This window comes from Bufo bufo, chromosome 9 (genome assembly GCF_905171765.1).
Source record: "Bufo bufo chromosome 9, aBufBuf1.1, whole genome shotgun sequence".
Lineage (NCBI taxonomy): Eukaryota > Metazoa > Chordata > Amphibia > Anura > Bufonidae > Bufo > Bufo bufo.
The window spans coordinates 139,982,596-140,001,377 of NC_053397.1; the positions used below are offsets into that span (position 1 = coordinate 139,982,596).

Consider the following 18,782-nt stretch of genomic DNA (forward strand, 5'->3'; position numbering starts at 1 on the left):
TAGGGAAACAATGTATCCACTTAAAGGGAGCCGTCACCATGAAAATGCAATGTAAGCAACAAGCATCATGTTACAGAGCAGGAGGAGCTGGGCATAATATATGGTTGTGTGGAAAATAGTCAGTGTAAAGGCTCATTCACACGACCGTATGAACGGATCCACCCCCGTTCCTCAATCCATTCATTTCTATGGGCCCTCAAAAGATACGGACCGCATATAGTGTGCTGTCCGCATCCGTTATTCCGTACCGCGGCTCCGCAGAAAAGATAGAACATATCCTATTCTTGATTGCGGACAAGAATATGCATTTTCTATTATGGTTGCAGCCATGTGCAAATTGCGGAACACACAGGGCTGGTATCCGTGTTTTGCGGATCCGCAAAGCACTACGGCCGTCTGAATGGGCCCTAACTTGTAATTTATACATTTACATTCCTGCTCATTCTGGGCTTTGAAGTAAAAGGAGGCAGTCCTATCAGTGATTGACAGCTCTGTATACACAGTCACTGATAGGACTGCCTCCCCGATTTCAAATGTCTAAATGACAAGTTATTACTATATATCGATCTGCTCAGTCCTCCTGCCTGCAGCTCAGACACCATGCTCAACGTGACAGGTTCCCTTTAAAGCGTACCTAATCAAAAAGAAGTTTACTAAATGCCAAAAAATACACTTGAAATATACTTTAATTACAAAGTAGGCATCAGAAGTTCAGAAATCTGTAAAGCTTAGGAATCTGTACACCACTGACACTCAGATCATACGAATGTATTACTGTACAGTGGCGGTGGCACGAAACACACGGCGTCATAGCAACCAATGACGCCATGCACTCAGCAGGACAGGTTTTCACGGACCGTGCTCCGTGAAAATCCATGTATGTGTGACTGAAGCCTTATCCTGAGGATAGGTCATCAATACAGGATAAGGGGGCAACCCCTTTAAAAGGCCTGTGCCATAAACTACTTTTCACTCTACAGTTCATTTTCAAGCACTTTAGCGCCCATTCCTCCATGGATCGTTTTTTTTCCAATTTACCTTTTCTCATTTCTCCATGCTTGAACCCCGCTTCCTGGTTAGTCATGTGACTGCTGTCCCATCATGCCTCAGGACATGTGGCACCAACCATTTCATTTGCTGCCTCCACATATTCAAAATGCTGTGTAACTGGATTTATACCAGACTGCTTGGGCTAATGGTTATCTAACTATCCACGAATAGGGTGAAGGCTTTGTTCATATGCGTCCTACAGGACCTAACAGCAACTGAAAACCCGAACTGCTTAGACAGTATAATAGAGGGCTAATAAATGGTATTTGGGGAAGTGCTACAACAGCGATATCTGTTGGGCGGAATACAGTTATATATTTTTTCTATCTCTGCATTTAAAAGGTTATAACTCATCTATTTTTCCGTTGACAACTATAGGGCTCGTTTTCTGCAGGACAAGATGTACCGACAATGTGAAAAAAAAAACAATGCAATTCTACCATTGCCTTTAGGTGTTTTTAAAGTGCATCTGTCAGCAGGTTTGTACCTATGACACTGGCACTGGGCAGCTGAAGGCCTCTGTGTTGGTCCCATGTTCATATGTGCCCACGCAGGCTATGCTTTCTCCGCACTTTAGCATCATGCAGACGTCCGTGGAACACGGACCGTGAGATACCGGCCTGGATTCCTGCTGAGTGCAGGAACGCACGGCGTCATTGGTTCCTATGACGCCGTGCGCTTCGTGCCACCACAGTACAGTAGTATACTCGTATAGAACATACGGGTGTATTACTGTACAGCAGCACGAAGCGCACCAATGAAGCCGTGCGTTCCTGGCCGGTATCTCTCAGTCCGTGTGCCACGGACGTCTGCATGAGGCTTTTGACAGGACCAGGCACTGAAAACTTCCTAACGCCTGGCGCTGTCAAAGTGGGAGGCTGCAGAGAGAGCTGAGCCTCTAGGTGTAATGGCAATTGCTCATTGCTCCTGGAGGCTCACTTGTATATATTAAACATTTTTATCAGCAATGTAGGCACATACGAACAAATGCTTTCAGCTGGGCCAGTCCATAAGTACAAGTCTGCTGACAGATGTCCTTTAGATCATAACAACATTTTGTGGGTCAGTATTATGGAGATACCAAAATTAGGGTATGTTCACACCTCTGTTTTACTGGCAGAGAACAGCCTGCCAGAGTTCACCAGATCTGGTGGAGCCGGACACTGCCATTCACACCCCTCAGATGCCATAGTCAAATATGACCATGGCATCTGAGCGAGGAAAGCCTGGAAGCCCTGTGCTGCCCAAGATCCAGGCGGCCCTCTGACTCCATAGGAACACAGTAAGTGTCCCATAGATAACAATAGTAATTCATTTCAGTCTATGGGAGGAGCTGACAAAAAGTTTAAAAATAAAAAAATTCAAATCGCCCCCTTTTCCCCCATATTACAAATAACAAAAATAAATATCTATACCATTGCTATGTCCCAAAATGCCCGTACTATTAAAATATAAATGAAATGTAACAAAAAAATGGCAGACTCGCCAATTTTTCGTTGCTTCACATGCCAAAATCAATTGAATAAAAAGTGATCAAAAACTCAGACTTCAAAGTTATCAAACACTAATGATCATCCCACAAAGAGTGAGCCCTCAGCCAGTTCTGTAGACATAAATATAAAGAAGTTATTGGAGGTCAGAATGTCAAAGAAAAAAAATGAAATTTTAAAAACTTTGAAGAAAACAAACGCAAACAAGAAACTATAAAAAAAAATGGCATCGCTGTAATTGTACTGACCTGAAGAATGAAGAAAATAGGTCAGTTTTACAGTATAGGGAACGACCTAAAAACAAAACCTACAAAACTACGGCAGTAATGCATTTTTTCCAGTTGCGCCCCACTTGGGATCTTTCCCGCCTCCCACTACACTGAATGCAGCCATCTCAACATGAAACTAACATGTACTATAGCTGCACCTCCTGCTAAAATGTAACATGTAGAGCACGTGTTTTTGTGGCTTTTACACTATAGAGAAGGTGAAAAACATGACAAGACAAACAGCAGTGCACTTTATGTGTCAGACTTTCAGCTATTAATTGGAGATGAGGTCTTATGCAAAAATACCCCACAAAACACAAAAGTGCAGAACACCACAAAAAAAAGTGAACCCACCGCAAGGCTGGATTCGCATATGCAGTTTGTTTTTAAAGCTAAAGCCAGGAATGGATTGTAGAGAGATGGGAAATTGAGAGAATGCGGATGACACACAAACTTCACATATCTTCATGGATGAACCGCTGACCATCTTACGACAGAGGGGATCATGGACACAAACGTGTGAGAGAGTCCTAAGGCTCAGCTTAGCATCCGTACTGCAGACTTCTTAGGGTCACCAATGACTAAGCTCAGCTTAGTAGACCCATGAGTGGTCCAGGCAATGCCACCATAATAGAGATCCTGTTCTATGTTCCACAGATGCTTGCCCAGCCATCACCACGCTGGCAACCTACCACTAGAAGGTGACAGCCTTAGGCCCCTTTCACACGGGCGAGATTACCGCGCGGGTCCAATGCAGTGCAATGGTGAGGGATCATGTGACGTACCACGTGATGAGCGTAGTAAGGTCCTATTCCTCACAAAAGACAGAAGAGATGCCGGCTGCGCGAACAAGTGGATTAAGGCGAGTTAAATTGTTATTTATTTTTTTAATTAACCCCTTCAGCCCTATTGTACTATGCATTCTGTATTCAGAATGCTATTATTTTCCCTTATAACCATATTATAAAGGGGAAATAATACAATCTACACTACAACTAACCCAAACCTGAACTACTGTGAAGAAGTTCGGGCCTGGGTACCAGTCTGTTTTTTATCACGCGCGTGCAAAACACATTGCACCCGCACGATAAAAACTGAACATCGGAACGCAATCGCTGTCAAAACTGACTGCAATGGCGTACCTACTCGCGCGGATTTGCCGCAATGCACCGGGACCTAATCCGGACACGCTCGAGTGAAAGAGGCCTTACAGTAGATAATGTTGATGCGATTTGAGTAGAGGGTAAATTAAAAAGAAAAGTCAAATATTTGTTCAGTGTGAGGAATATAAAAGCAATGAATGGATTTCTGACGCCTCAGCATTTCTATTTAATCAAACACCAACAGAAGGTGCGCGCTACCGAGAGTCCGACAGAAGGCCATAAAGGAGCCACCAACCTAACTACAAGGTGTAAGACGCCAATGCAACTGTGTGAAACCGACTGAAGACAAAGTTAATCCTCACCAGTACAGATGAGCGAATTTCCGCTTATGAAATTTGCTTGCGGTTCGTTAACTGGTAAAAGCAGAATTGAGTTATGGATTCTGTTACCACGGACCATAACGCATTCCGTTATTCATTCCGTCATAATAGAAGTCTTTGGGCTGCATAAAAGGATCCGTCCCGTTTCGGTTATGGAGGGGAGTCCTCTTCTGCATGACGGAAATGGGACGGATCCTTTTATGCAGCCCATAGACTTCTATTATGACGGAATGAATAACGGAATGCCTCTAAAGGCATAACGTCACAGAAATGCGTTATGGTCCATGGTAACAGAATCCATAACTCAATTCTGCTTTTACCAGTAAACGAACCGCAAACGAATTTCAAAATATGAAATTGGCTTATCTCTACTCACCAGTTCAGCACTGTATACTGTATTACACTGGTATAGTATGGTACTGTATACTGGTTAGGTGCCCACTCTCTTTCCACTGATTTGGCAGCAATAGTAGCGGGTGGGCATTCCATTATAGCGATTTGCCGGCCTGATTACCACTTAAACGTTCACCAAATACCCAAACATTCTGGTGGAGATTTACTAGTTCTAGGTAAAAGGGAAAGCGGAGACGGCGCTGACAACAACTGCGATCATTCACTAAAGGAGTGACAATGGATTTGGTTGGGGCCCCTTGCACTAGTCCAGATAGACATCCCGCCATCATTTCCATGGGAATTGTTACTCGTGGCTCTCACTGTAAGGCCTCGCGCACAACTGTATTTTGTATCCGGTCCGCATTGTTTGCACAAGGCCCCATTCACAGGACCGCTAAATAAATGGACAGTAGACGGATATCATCAGCTGTCCGCAAGTTACAGAACATGTGCTATTCTTGTCCGGATTGTGGACAATAGGAATTTTAGTGAAGGGAGTGAGAAAATGTGGATTGTACACCGAAGGTGGCCATATTTGCGCAACGGCGCGTTGTGGACCGCACTACAGACACGTTGTGTGCATGAGGACTTAAGGCTAAACAACCAGGAACGTTCTTGAGGAGACCATTTTACAAAACTTAGTGGCAATTCCAGGAACGCTAAAGTAATGATGAAGCTATGGTGACAGTGCCGGAAAGTGACTGAGCGCCGGACACTGGCACCATCCAGAACCCGCTGCTTGTCATTTAACCCAACAGAAAAGCAGACACATGTGTAAGGGGAGCAGTTACCTGGACCATCGCTGGAAGACAGGGCAGGAGAGGAGATCTTGGGTTTCTTGGCTGAAGGTGGCCCTGGATCAACCAGATTTTCGGCCATGGCTGCAGGTTGATGCTTTTTTGTCGTGGTCCAAAGCTCAGCGAGACGTCTGTTCACCACGAGTCACTAGAACACACACACACGGACCGTGCACACGAAGAGTGCGGTAACGGAGCGGTAACAGCTCGTCACACACCGGAGAGGTAACGGGCCCTCAAGAGCTCAGACACCCCATCCCCACACTGGCTGCTCCTGATGCTGACTGCAGCCCGGTCCCTGGGCCTCTCCTCAGCCGTCATCCTACACAAAGGCCCCCAAGCACTGCTCCAGAGCCCCGTGCTCAGACCCCACCGCCGTGTGCTACAAAGGGGACGGGGGCTATGGGGGAGGGGAAGACGGGACTCCCACTGCCTTACGGCCACTTACAGACGCAGACCCGGGTCTCTCCCCCCGTCAGAGGGCGGCATCGTTGCACAAACAGATCAGCCCGTGAATTGACTCCCAGCACTGCCCTGGAGATCACATAGCTGCTACTGACGCGAGTCTCGGGAGAACTAGCGAAGCTCCAACAGGCCCCTTCAATTATCGGCTCTCCTGCCTCCTCCGCGGCCTCTCCCGCTCTCGGCCAGATATTCTCGGTTCACGCCGATTCGGATCAGGCTCGCAGGCAACGGCTAGCTGAGAAGTCTGCGAAGACCAGTGCTAACTGCCTGAAGCCGGAGTCGCCGCCGCGACTCTCTGGGGATCTAATGGGTAGCGGTATCCCGGGTCGCCGTGGGATGAAAACAGGGAGGAGCTCGTAACTATAGATTAGGGGCCCTCAGCAGATGACAAGGAAACATGTCCGTTATCATTCAGCCTCCTCGAGGGTTCTGGGACCTTGTAGTCCGTATCCAATTCAAGTCAGGGCTCCGTCCCTCACACACAAACAAAATGGCGGCTGTTGTTTCTTCACTCCGCTCAGGAAAGCTTCGGCAGTAGCGGCCGGAAACGACGCAACACGATAGTAAGGAAGAGATACACCTCCAGTGGGAGGAGCCACGCGGGGTGGGACGGGCTTCACTCAGCGAGAGCTAATTGGCCGCCTCACACAATGAACCCCCCACGACTGAGAGCCTTCTGGAGTGCACGTGATGTCGACCGGAGCCTTTAATTGGCCAATTCACTACCGTCTTGTGTCACAGCCCGGTCTGTCTTTCTTAAAGGAGAGGTGGAAAGTCTCAGGGGTTTTTTTTCGCCTTTTTTTTTTCTTTCCTTCTTCCGCCATATGATTCGGCGGAAAATAATGATTTCAATATAATATTATTAGAGTGTACCAAAGCAAAACTATAAGTAATTACAGAGGTTTCTTCTGGTTTACATTGACAGCAAATACTACTGGTGTAAACTCTAAGAAGCGAATAAAATCTCGATGCTCGGCACATGGCGGTATTCAGCCGAATACCGCATGTGCTCGAGTGCAATACTCGAGTCTCCTCCCCGCACGTTTCTTGACTGCTACGCAGCCAATAAACGTGCAGGTAAGTACTTGTAGCCATGTTGACTCATCTCAGGTTCATTTGCATATGTATCAAATGTTTTTTATACACAATAAAAGCACACAGAGCTATGGGGACTGGGTATTGCGGATGTGCTAGTGGCCATCTAGCAACCCTTGTCCTCAGCTCTATGCACAAAATCCTGGTGACAGGTTTCCTTTAAGGACTGTTGTGTGTGGCACCATATTTATTTTTAGAGCATCCTGCGCTAAATTGCGTGCAATAGTTAGGCCGCTGCAGACAGTGACATTAGCTGCGTCACATCTCCTGTGTAAAGTTTGCGCATCCAAAAAATATCTGACAACCAGTGTACTTTTTTTGCGGATGGTGTCCTCTGCGGGCAGTGACATTAGCTGCGCCATATCTGCAGTGTAAAGTGTGCGCATCCCAAAAATATCTGTGACATCCAGTGTACTTTTTCAATATACGGTGACCGCTTATGACAGTGACATTACCAGCAGAGGTGTAGCTAGAACTGACTGGGCCCCACAGCAAATTTTTGTACAGGGCCCCCCACACACACTTATTCACAAACCGCCTCCTCCTGTGCAAACCCCTCTTATATGGCTATTGTCTGACTTTTTATTTACTGTATTTATTTATTTGCCTGTAATTTTTATTGTTTTTTAACATTTACAGTTGCTGAACGAGTTTATATTCAACTCAACCCCTTTAAAACCTGTGCTGCAATTGTAATAGACATGTCTGATTTACCTCTATATATCCACAAGTATTTTAGCCTCTGTACCTTTCATACTGCAGCCATGGACGCAGTCATACACGCACTCTCCACATACATGGACGCACTCATACACGTACTCTCCACATACATGGACGCAGTCATACACGCACTCTCCACATACATGGACGCAGTCATACACGCACTCTCCACATACATGACGCAGTCATACACGCACTCTCCACATACATGGACGCAGTCATACACGCACTCTCCACATACATGGACGCAGTCATACACGCACTCTCCACATACATGACGCAGTCATACACGCACTCTCCACATACATGGACGCAGTCATACACGCACTCTCCACATACATGGACGCACTCATACACGTACTCTCCACATACATGGACGCACTCATACACGTACTCTCCACATACATGGACGCAGTCATACACGCACTCTCCACATACATGGACGCAGTCATACACGCACTCTCCACATACATGACGCAGTCATACACGCACTCTCCACATACATGGACGCAGTCATACAGGCACTCTCCACATACATGGATGCAGTCATACACGCACTCTCCACATACATGGACGCAGTGATGGACACACTCTCCACATACATGGACGCAGTCATACACGCACTCTCCACGTACATGGACGCAGTCATACACGCACTCTCCACGTACATGGACGCAGTCATACACGCACTCTCCACATACATGGACGCAGTCATACACGCACTCTCCACATACATGGATGCAGTCATACACGCACTCTCCACATACATGGACGCAGTGATAGACACACCCTCTCCACATACATGGACGCAGTCATACACGCACTCTCCACGTACATGGACGCAGTCATACACGCACTCTCCACGTACATGGACGCAGTCATACACGCACTCTCCACATACATGGACGCAGTCATACACGCACTCTCCACGTACATGGACGCAGTCATACACGCACTCTCCACATACATGGACGCAGTCATACACGCACTCTCCGCGTACCTGGACTCAGTCATACACGCACTCTCCACATAAATGGACACAGTCATACACGCACTCTCCACATACATGGATGCAGTGATAGACACACTCTCCACATACATAGGCGCAGTCTCCACATACATGGACGCAGTCATACACATACTCTCCACATACATGGATGCAGTCATACACTCACTCTCCACATACATGGACGCAGTCATACACGCACTCTCCACATACATGGATGCAGTCATACACGCACTCTCCACATACAGTACAGACCAAAAGTTTGGACACACCTTCTCATTCAAAGAGTTTTCTTTATTTTCATGACTATGAAAATTGTAGATTCACACTGAAGGCATCAAAACTATGAATTAACACATGTGGAATTATATACATAACAAACAAGTGTGAAACAACTGAAAATATGTCATATTCTAGGTTCTTCAAAGTAGCCACCTTTTGCTTTGATTACTGCTTTGCACACTCTTGGCATTCTGTTGATGAGCTTCAAGAGGTAGTCCCCTGAAATGGTTTTCACTTCACTGGTGTGCCCTGTCAGGTTTAATAAGTGGGATTTCTTGCCTTATAAATGGGGTTGGGACCATCAGTTGCGTTGAGAAGTCAGGTGGATACACAGCTGATAGTCCTACTGAATAGACTGTTAGAATTGGTATTATGGCTAGGGATGAGCGAACCCGAACTGTATAGTTCGGGTTCGTACCGAATTTTGGGGTGTCCGTGACACGGACCCGAACCCGAACATTTTCATAAGAGTTCGGTGTTCGGCGCTTTCTTGGCGCTTTTTGAAAGGCTGCAAAGCAGCCAATCAACAAGCATCATACTACTTGCCCCAAGAGATGTCACGGATGGTGTACAGGAAACAAGACAATACCATATAAACAATGTCTCTCTGGATCCACAACTAAGGAACAAAGGGAGACCCCTGCAATAGAGCTGCCGCTCTCCCTCACTGCTCAGCCTATGCGAACACCCCAAAGGTGGATGGCCGCATATCCACGTTCCTCGGCTATCTATTACCTGAAGACCCTACAATAGTGAAGGGACACGACCACCGGCTCCCTACACTGACACGGAGGGAGTCAGGGTCACCTGGATCCAGAAAAGACAAAAACATAAATACATAAACAGCACTTATCTGCAGACGACTGAGGACTGGGAACAGCATGCACACACACTCCAGGAAGTTGTATCAGCCGCACACTACTGCATTATGGGGAGGAACTTAAAGGGTAGCGATCAGTCTGACTGCATGACAGCTGAGATAGACTTACGAGATGAGAAACTAAACCAAAACAAAGAAATTCAAGGAGGAGGATCTGAGAAGCTCCTGTGAGCGCTTCTCAGCTGTCTGGCTGTGACAGTACCCCTCCCTCTAGGAGTGGACTCCGGACACTCAGGGCCCACCTTCTCAGGATGGGACCTATGGAAAGCCCTGATGAGACGAGAGGCCTTAATGTCCGTCACTGGGACCCACATCCTCTCCTCAGGACCATAACCCTCCCAATGAACGAGGTACTGGAGGGAACCGCGGACAAGACGAGAATCCACAATCCTAGAGACCTGAAATTCAAGATTTCCATCAACCATAATCGGAGGAGGAGGCAAAGGCGAGGGTACAATAGGTTGAACATAAGGTTTCAATAAGGACTTATGAAAAACATTATGGATCTTCCAAGTCTGAGGAAGATCAAGACGGTAGGCAACAGGATTGATGACAAACAGGATCTTGTAAGGCCCAATAAACCTAGGACCCAACTTCCAGGAGGGAACCTTCAATTTGATATTCTTGGTAGACAACCACACCAGATCACCAACATTCAGGTCCGGACCAGGCACACGTCTCTTATCCGCCACACGCTTATATCTCTCACTCATGCTCTTTAGATTATCCTGAATCTTTTGCCAAATAGATGACAAAGGCGAGGAGAATCTGTCCTCATCAGGCAAACCAGAAGAGCCCTCTCCCGAGAAAGTCCCAAACTGCGGATGGAACCCATATGCACCAAAAAATGGTGACTTATCAGAGGACTCCTGACGACGGTTATTTAAAGCAAACTCAGCAAGGGACAAAAAAGAACACCAATCCTCCTGATTCTCCACCACAAAACAGCGCAGATATGTCTCCAGATTCTGATTGACGCGCTCTGTCTGGCCATTCGACTGCGGATGGAAAGCAGAAGAGAATGACAACCGAACCCCCAAGCGAGAACAGAAAGCCTTCCAGAATCTGGAAACAAACTGCGTGCCCCTATCAGAGACTATGTCTGAAGGAATCCCATGCAATTTGACAATGTGGTCAATAAATGCCTGCGCCAGCATCTTAGCATTGGGCAAACCAGGGAAAGGGATAAAATGCACCATTTTGCTAAAACGGTCCACCACCACCAGAATCACAGACTTCCCCGAGGGAACGAGGCAAGTCCGTTATGAAGTCCATGGACAGATGTGTCCAAGGACGGGAAGGAATGGGCAAAGGAAGGAGAGGACCTGATGGCCGTGAATGAGGGACCTTGGCACGAGCGCAAGTCTCGCAAGCTGCCACAAAACCCTCAACCGACTTACGAAGCGCAGGCCACCAGAATCTCCGAGCGATGAGATCCAGTGTGGCTCTTGCCCCCGGGTGCCCAGCAAGGACCGTGTCGTGGTGTTCTTTAAAAATCTTGTGTCTCAAAGCGAAAGGCACAAACAACCTCCCAGGAGGACAAAGATCAGGAGCTTCTGACTGGGCTGCCTGCACCTCTGCCTCCAATTCAGGAAAAAGAGCAGAGACCACCACACCTTCAGCCAAAATGGGACCCGGGTCTTCAAAATTCCCACCTCCTGGAAAACAACGTGACAGGGCATCTGCCTTCACATTCTTAACCCCAGGGCGGAACGTAACAACAAAATTAAACCTTGAAAAGAACAAAGACCATCTGGCCTGTCTTGGGTTCAGACGCTTGGCTGACTCCAAATAGGCCAGATTTTTATGGTCAGTAAACACAGTAATAGGGTGTCTGGCTCCCTCTAGCCAATGGCGCCATTCCTCAAAAGCCAACTTGATGGCCAACAATTCCCTATCTCCCACATCATAATTTCTCTCTGCGGAGGAGAGTTTCTTTGAGAAAAAGGCACACGGTTGCCATTTGGCAGGAGAGGAACCCTGAGACAAGACCGCACTCACCCCTACCTCAGAAGCATCAACCTCAACTATGAAGGGTAACGAAATATCAGGTTGTACTAGGATGGGAGCGGAAGCAAAACTCTCCTTGATATTAGAAAAGGCCTTACGCGCCTCTACCGACCAGGAAGAAAAATCTACCCCCTTTCTGGTCATATCAGTGAGTGGTTTAACAACAGAGGAATAATTCAAAATAAATTTCCTGTAATAATTGGCAAAGCCCAAAAAACGCATCAGCGCCTTCTGGTTCTCAGGAAGCTCCCACTCAAGCACAGCGCGGACCTTCTCGGGGTCCATGCGAAAACCAGAAGCGGAGACAAGAAACCCCAGAAATTGGATTTCTGGAACCGCAAACACACATTTTTCCAGTTTCGCATATAATTTATTCTCCCGCAGAATGAGCAAGACCTGACGTAAGTGTTCCTTATGAGTCTTGAAATCAGGAGAAAAAATCAAAATGTCATCCAAATACACTAATACAAATTTTCCCATTAAATGATAAAAAATGCTGTTGACGAAATGCTGAAAAACGGCTGGGGCATTCATCAAACCAAAAGGCATAACCAAATTCTCAAAATGACCCTCAGGGGTATTGAAAGCCGTCTTCCATTCGTCTCCTTCTCTGACCCTAACCAGGTTGTATGCCTCTCTTAGGTCTAATTTGGAAAAGACTTTAGCCCCAACAACCTGGTTAAACAGGTCCGGGATCAGAGGAAGCGGATAAGGATCACGAATAGTGATACTGTTCAGCTCCCTGAAATCCAGACAAGGTCTTAAAGAACCATCTTTTTTCTTAACAAAGAAAAAACCAGCGGCAACAGGTGACTTCGAGGGTCGTATGTGTCCTTTTCTCAGACTCTCAGAGATATAAGCCCGCATAGCGACCCTCTCAGGTTGGGAGAGATTGTATAAACGAGATTTAGGCAGCTTGGCGCCTGGGATGAGATTAATAGGGCAATCATACTCCCTGTGCGGAGGCAAACCCTGAACTCCACTCTCAGAGAAGACATCCAAAAATTCAGAGAGGAAAGGTGGTACAGTCTTAGTAGAAACCTCAGAAACAGATGTTATGAGGCAATTCTCTCTGCAAAAGTTACTCCAACCATTTATTTGCCTCGCTTGCCAATCAATGGTGGGGTTATGTTTAGTGAGCCAGGGTAGCCCCAACACTAGAGGAGTAGGCAAACCGCTAAGGACGAAACATGACACATCCTCAACATGAGCATCACTCACAATTAAACGGATATTGTGAACTATGCCCTTTAATGATTTCTGAGAAAGTGGAGCTGAATCAATAGCAAAAACAGGAATATCCCTTCCCAAAGTGCATACCTGGAAACCATGAGTTATTGCAAATTGATTATCAATGAGGTTGACAGCTGCTCCACTATCCACAAAAATCTCACAAAAAATGCTCTTGCTCTCTAGCGCCACCCTAGCAGGCAGGACAAAACGGGAACTACAAGCAAACGGAAAACCTTCAATTTCCGCCTCAACCCTGCCAATAGTAACAGACGGAACATTTTTAAAAGATTTTTTCCTTTTTGTCTCTTTATTACTTCCAGAAAACTGCCTGAATCTCCTTGAGGGACAAACATTTGCCAAATGATTTATACCTCCACAACAAAAACAAACCCTCCCATGCGGGCTGAATCTTCTATTGTCAGAGGCAATCAACCCCAGCTGCATGGGCTCCTGCTCAGAAGGGGCTGACAGCGACTGAGACTCCTGCGCACAGAATGAGACCGCTGCACTGTTCCGAGACTGAGTAGGACAGGAAGGAGAGATCTCTCGTCTCTCTCTAAGACGCCTGTCAATACGAACGGCCTGAGACATAGCAGAGTCCAAGGAGATAGGCCTCTCATGAAAGGAAAATGCATCTTTCAATCCCTCTGAAAGACCATGGCAAAATTGACTTCGGAGTGCAGCATCATTCCAACCAGTATCAGCTGCCCATCTCCGAAATTCGGAGCAGTATATCTCTGCGGATTGTTTACCCTGGCATAACAGACGTAGTCTAGACTCAGCCAGAGCAATACGATCCGGATCATCATATATCTGACCCAGGGCTAAAAAGAATTCATCCACTGAGTGGAGGGGCCGTGCCCCCTCCGGTAGCGAAAAGGCCCAAGACTGAGCGTTACCCCTGAGCAGCGATACAATGATCCCCACCCTCCGTTCTTCATCACCAGAAGAATGGGGAAGAAGGCGAAAATGGAGTTTGCAAGCCTCTTTAAAACGCACAAAATTCTCACTACCCCCAGAGAACGTATCCGGGAGCGAGATCTTGGGCTCAGCACAAACTCCATGAACGCAAGCTGAACCGGTCACTTGAAACTGAGAAAAAATCCTACGGTGATCAGCTACCTCCAATGAAAGACCCTGGAGGCGTTCAGCCAAAAGTGAAACCGGATCCATGCTTGAGACGGTTTTGGCGGCTGATAATGTCACGGATGGTGTACAGGAAACAAGACAATACCATATAAACAATGTCTCTCTGGATCCACAACTAAGGAACAAAGGGAGACCCCTGCAATAGAGCTGCCGCTCTCCCTCACTGCTCAGCCTATGCGAACACCCCAAAGGTGGATGGCCGCATATCCACGTTCCTCGGCTATCTATTACCTGAAGACCCTACAATAGTGAAGGGACACGACCACCGGCTCCCTACACTGACACGGAGGGAGTCAGGGTCACCTGGATCCAGAAAAGACAAAAACATAAATACATAAACAGCACTTATCTGCAGACGACTGGGAACTGGGAACAGCATGCACACACACTCCAGGAAGTTGTATCAGCCGCACACTACTGCATTATGGGGAGGAACTTAAAGGGTAGCGATCAGTCTGACTGCATGACAGCTGAGATAGACTAACGAGATGAGAAACTAAACCAAAACAAAGAAATTCAAGGAGGAGGATCTGAGAAGCTCCTGTGAGCGCTTCTCAGCTGTCTGGCTGTGACAAGAGGCCATCACAGCCATGCCTGCTATTGGCATGGCTGTGATTGGCCAGTGCAGCATGTGACCCAGCCTCTATATAAGCTTGGGTCACGTAGCGCTGCACGTCACTCTGCTGATACAAGTGTAGGGAGAGGTTGCAGCTGCGACGTTAGGGCGAGATTAGGCAGTGATTAACTCCTCCAAAATACTTCATTCAGTGATCGATCTACAGCTGTGGATCATTGAACTGCTGCTATTCAATTGCTCAGTGTTTTTAGGCTGCCCAGAGCGTTTTTCAGTCACTTTTTTCTGGGGTGATCGGCGGCCATTTTGTGGCTTGTGGTGCACCAGCACAAGCTGCCACCAAGTACATTTAACCATCAATAGTGTGGTTATTTTTTGCTATATCCTACATCAGGGTCAAGCTTTCATCAAGTGCATGAAAAACATCAATAGTGTAGGTTATTTTTTGGCCATAATACTACATCAGGGGGCAAGCTGAGCCTGTTCCACCCAAGTGCATTTAACCATCAATAGTTGGTTATTTTTTGCTATATCCTACACAGGGTCAAGCGTATCATCAATTGCATTTAACCTTCAATAGTGTGGTTATTTTTGGCCATATACTAACATCAGGGGCAAGCTGGAGCCTGTCAACAAAGTGCATTTACCATCATTAGTGTGGTTATTTTTCTGGCCATTATACTACATTCAGGGGCAAGTTGAGGGCTGCCCTACACCCAGCACCTAAAAATTAGGCCTCACATTTATATTCATCCAAACTGTCATTACTGCTTTAGCTGGTCAAGTTATTTTTTAGTGTTCCGTCAAAGCAGCATTTTGTTACTGGGTGTGAAAAACAATTCCCAATTTTGCAATTCTCAAAATTAGTGGTTTCTGCTGTATCAGGCCTACTTTAAATCTATCCCTAAAAGGGTATATTAGATTCAAGGTGCTGATAGGGTAATTCTCAAGAACTTCACACACACGCTACAGTGCAGATCCAAGTCTAATTCTGTGATTAAACGTATACCTGTCACCCAGCGCCTAAAAAATAGGCCTCACATTTATATTCATCCAAATCTGTCATTACTGTTTTAGCTGGTCAAGTTATTTAGTGTCCGTCAAAGCACAGTTTTTGTTCTGGGTTGAAAAACAATTCCCAATTTTGCAATTCTCAAAATTAGTGGTTTCTGCTGTATCAGGCCTACTTTAAATCTATCCCTAAAAGGGTATATTAGATTCAAGGTGCTGATAGGGTAATTCTCAAGAACTTCACACACACGCTACAGTGCAGATCCAAGTCTAATTCTGTGATTAAACGTATACCTGTCACCCAGCGCCTAAATAATAGGCCTCAAATTTATATTCAGCTAAATCTGTCATTACTGGTGTGCCTGTATTAGTGTAATACGGTACCTAAATAGATAGCCAGATAGTGTTAGGTGTCTGTAAAAAAAGGCCTGAATTTGAATTCAATACATTGGCCCGAATAATATTTTTCTTATTGTGGTGAACGGTAACAATGAGGAAAACATCTACTAGCGGACGTGGACATGGTCGTGGTGGTGTTAGTGGACCCTCTGGTGCTGGGAGAGGACGTGGCCGTTCTGCCACAGCCACACGTCCTAGTGTACCAACTACCTCAGGTCCCAGTAGCCGCCAGAATTTACAGCCATATTTGGTGGGGCCCAATGCCGTTCTAAGGATGGTAAGGCCTGAGCAGGTACAAGCATTAGTCAATTGGGTGGCCGACAGTGCATCCAGCACGTTCACATTATCTCCCACCCAGTCTTCTGCAGAAAGCGCACAGATGGCGCATGAAAACCAAGCCCATCAGTCTGTCACATCACCCCCATGCATATCAGGGAAACTGTCTGAGCCTCAAGTTATGCAGCAGTCTCTTATGCTGTTTGAAGACTCTGCTGCCAGGGTTTCCCAAGGGCATCCACCTAGCCCTTCCCCAGGGGTGGAAGAGATAGAATGCACTAACGCACAACCACTTATGTTTCCTGATGATGAGGACATGGGAATACCACCTCAGCACGTCTCTGATGATGACGAAACACAGGTGCCAACTGCTGCGTCTTTCTGCAGTGTGCAGACTGAACAGGAGGTCAGGGATCAAGACTGGGTGGAAGACGATTCAGGGGACGATGAGGTCCTAGACCCCACATGGAATGAAGATCGTGCCACTGACTTTCACAGTTCGGAGGAAGAGGCAGTGGTGAGACCGAGCCAACAGCGTAGCAAAAGACAAAGAGGGAGCAGTGGGCAAAAGCAGAACACCCGCCGCCAAGAGACTCCGCCTGCTACTGACCGCCGCCATCTGGGACCGAGCACCCCAAAGGCAGCTTCAAGGAGTTCGCTGGCATGGCACTTCTTCAAACAATGTGCTGACGAGAAGACCCGAGTGGTTTGCACGCTGTGCCATCAGAGCCTGAAGCGAGGCATTAACGTTCTGAACCTTAGCACAACCTGCATGACCAGGCACCTGCATGCAAAGCATGAACTGCAGTGGAGTAAACACCTTAAAAACAAGGAAGTCACTCAGGCTCCCCCTGCTACCTCTTCTGCTGCTGCCGCCTCGGCCTCTTCTGCTGCTCGCGCCGCCTCGGCCTCTTCCTCCGCCTCTGGAGGAACGTTGGCACCTGCCGCCCAGCAAACATGGGATGTACCACCAACACCACCACCTGCGTCACCAAGCATCTCAACCATGTCACACGGCAGCGTTCAGCTCTCCATCTCACAAACATTTGAGAGAAAGCGTAAATTCCCACCTAGCCACCCTCGATCCCTGGCCCTGAATGCCAGAATTTCTAAACTACTGGCCTATGAAATGCTGTCATTTAGGCTGGTGGACACAGACAGCTTCAAACAGCTCATGTCGCTTGCTGTCCCACAGTATGTTGTTCCCAGCCGGCACTATTTCTCCAAGAGAGCCGTGCCTTCCCTGCACAACCAAGTATCCGATAAAATCAAGTGTGCACTGCTCAACGCCATCTGTGGCAAGGTCCACCTAACCACAGATACGTGGACCAGTAAGCACGGCCAGGGACGCTATATCTCCCTAACTGCACACTGGGTAAATGTAGTGGCGGCTGGGCCCCAGGCGGAGAGCTGTTTGGCGCACGTCCTTCCGCCGCCAAGGATCGCAGGGCAACATTCTTTGCCTCCTGTCTCCTCCTCCTACTCAGCTTCCTCCTCCTCTTCTTCCACCTGCTCATCCAGTCAGCCACACACCTTCACCACCAACTTCAGCACAGCCCGGGGTAAACGTTTCAAAGAAGAAGACCGGCACTTCGCAGATGTAGATCACAATGTAGATTTATTCAGTCACATATTCAAGTGGCATAGTTTACACTCCAGCTATTTATACATAAATGAGACACTAAGGAACTGACATCATCAGAGGAGCTCCGCCTCCCTCATTAACTAAAAATTCGCATATCAAATAATCGCAATGAAAAATTCTCATTAGAAAATTCGCAAAAAAAATTCGCATAAAAAAATTCGCAAAAACATATCCACTCTATACTGGCGAAGATTTTCAGTCCAATAGTCCATTTTGGCAGTGATTAATCACGCTGAAGAAAAAAAGAAATATATTTATCTAATTGCATAAAGCCGAATGCCTTATAGGAAGCAGGACACATTGTACTCACGATTGAGGCCCCTGGGCTCCATTGTCTGAAGACGATGGATCCAGTAAGCCTCTCTTTTCAATAACAATTTATTTCTATCACCCCCTCGACGGGGTAATGATACACCTTCAATGATCTGATACCTCAACTGCGAGATATTATGTTTTTTATCATGAAAATGAAGGGGTATTGGAAGTAATAAATTCTGTTTGCGGATAGGTAGATTTGTGTTTACTTAGTCTGTCCTTCATCTCATCGAGGTTTTC

General features: G+C 46.8%; 1 protein-coding gene across 2 annotated transcripts in view; it reads right to left on the bottom strand.

The window, feature by feature from the left end:
• The window catches only part of EP300 (E1A binding protein p300), a 256,187-nt gene extending 249,601 nt beyond the window's left edge, over window positions 1-6,586 (bottom strand). Inside the window, exon 1 of one of the 2 annotated variants that reach the window (XM_040408432.1) lies at window positions 5,477-6,586. In XM_040408432.1, the coding sequence (XP_040264366.1) occupies window positions 5,477-5,564 (88 nt within the window). In that variant the 5' untranslated portion in view covers window positions 5,565-6,586. The remainder of the gene's footprint in view (window positions 1-5,476) is intronic. The other variant, XM_040408434.1, reaches the window with a different exon arrangement.
• Between the last annotated feature and the right edge of the window lie 12,196 nt (window positions 6,587-18,782).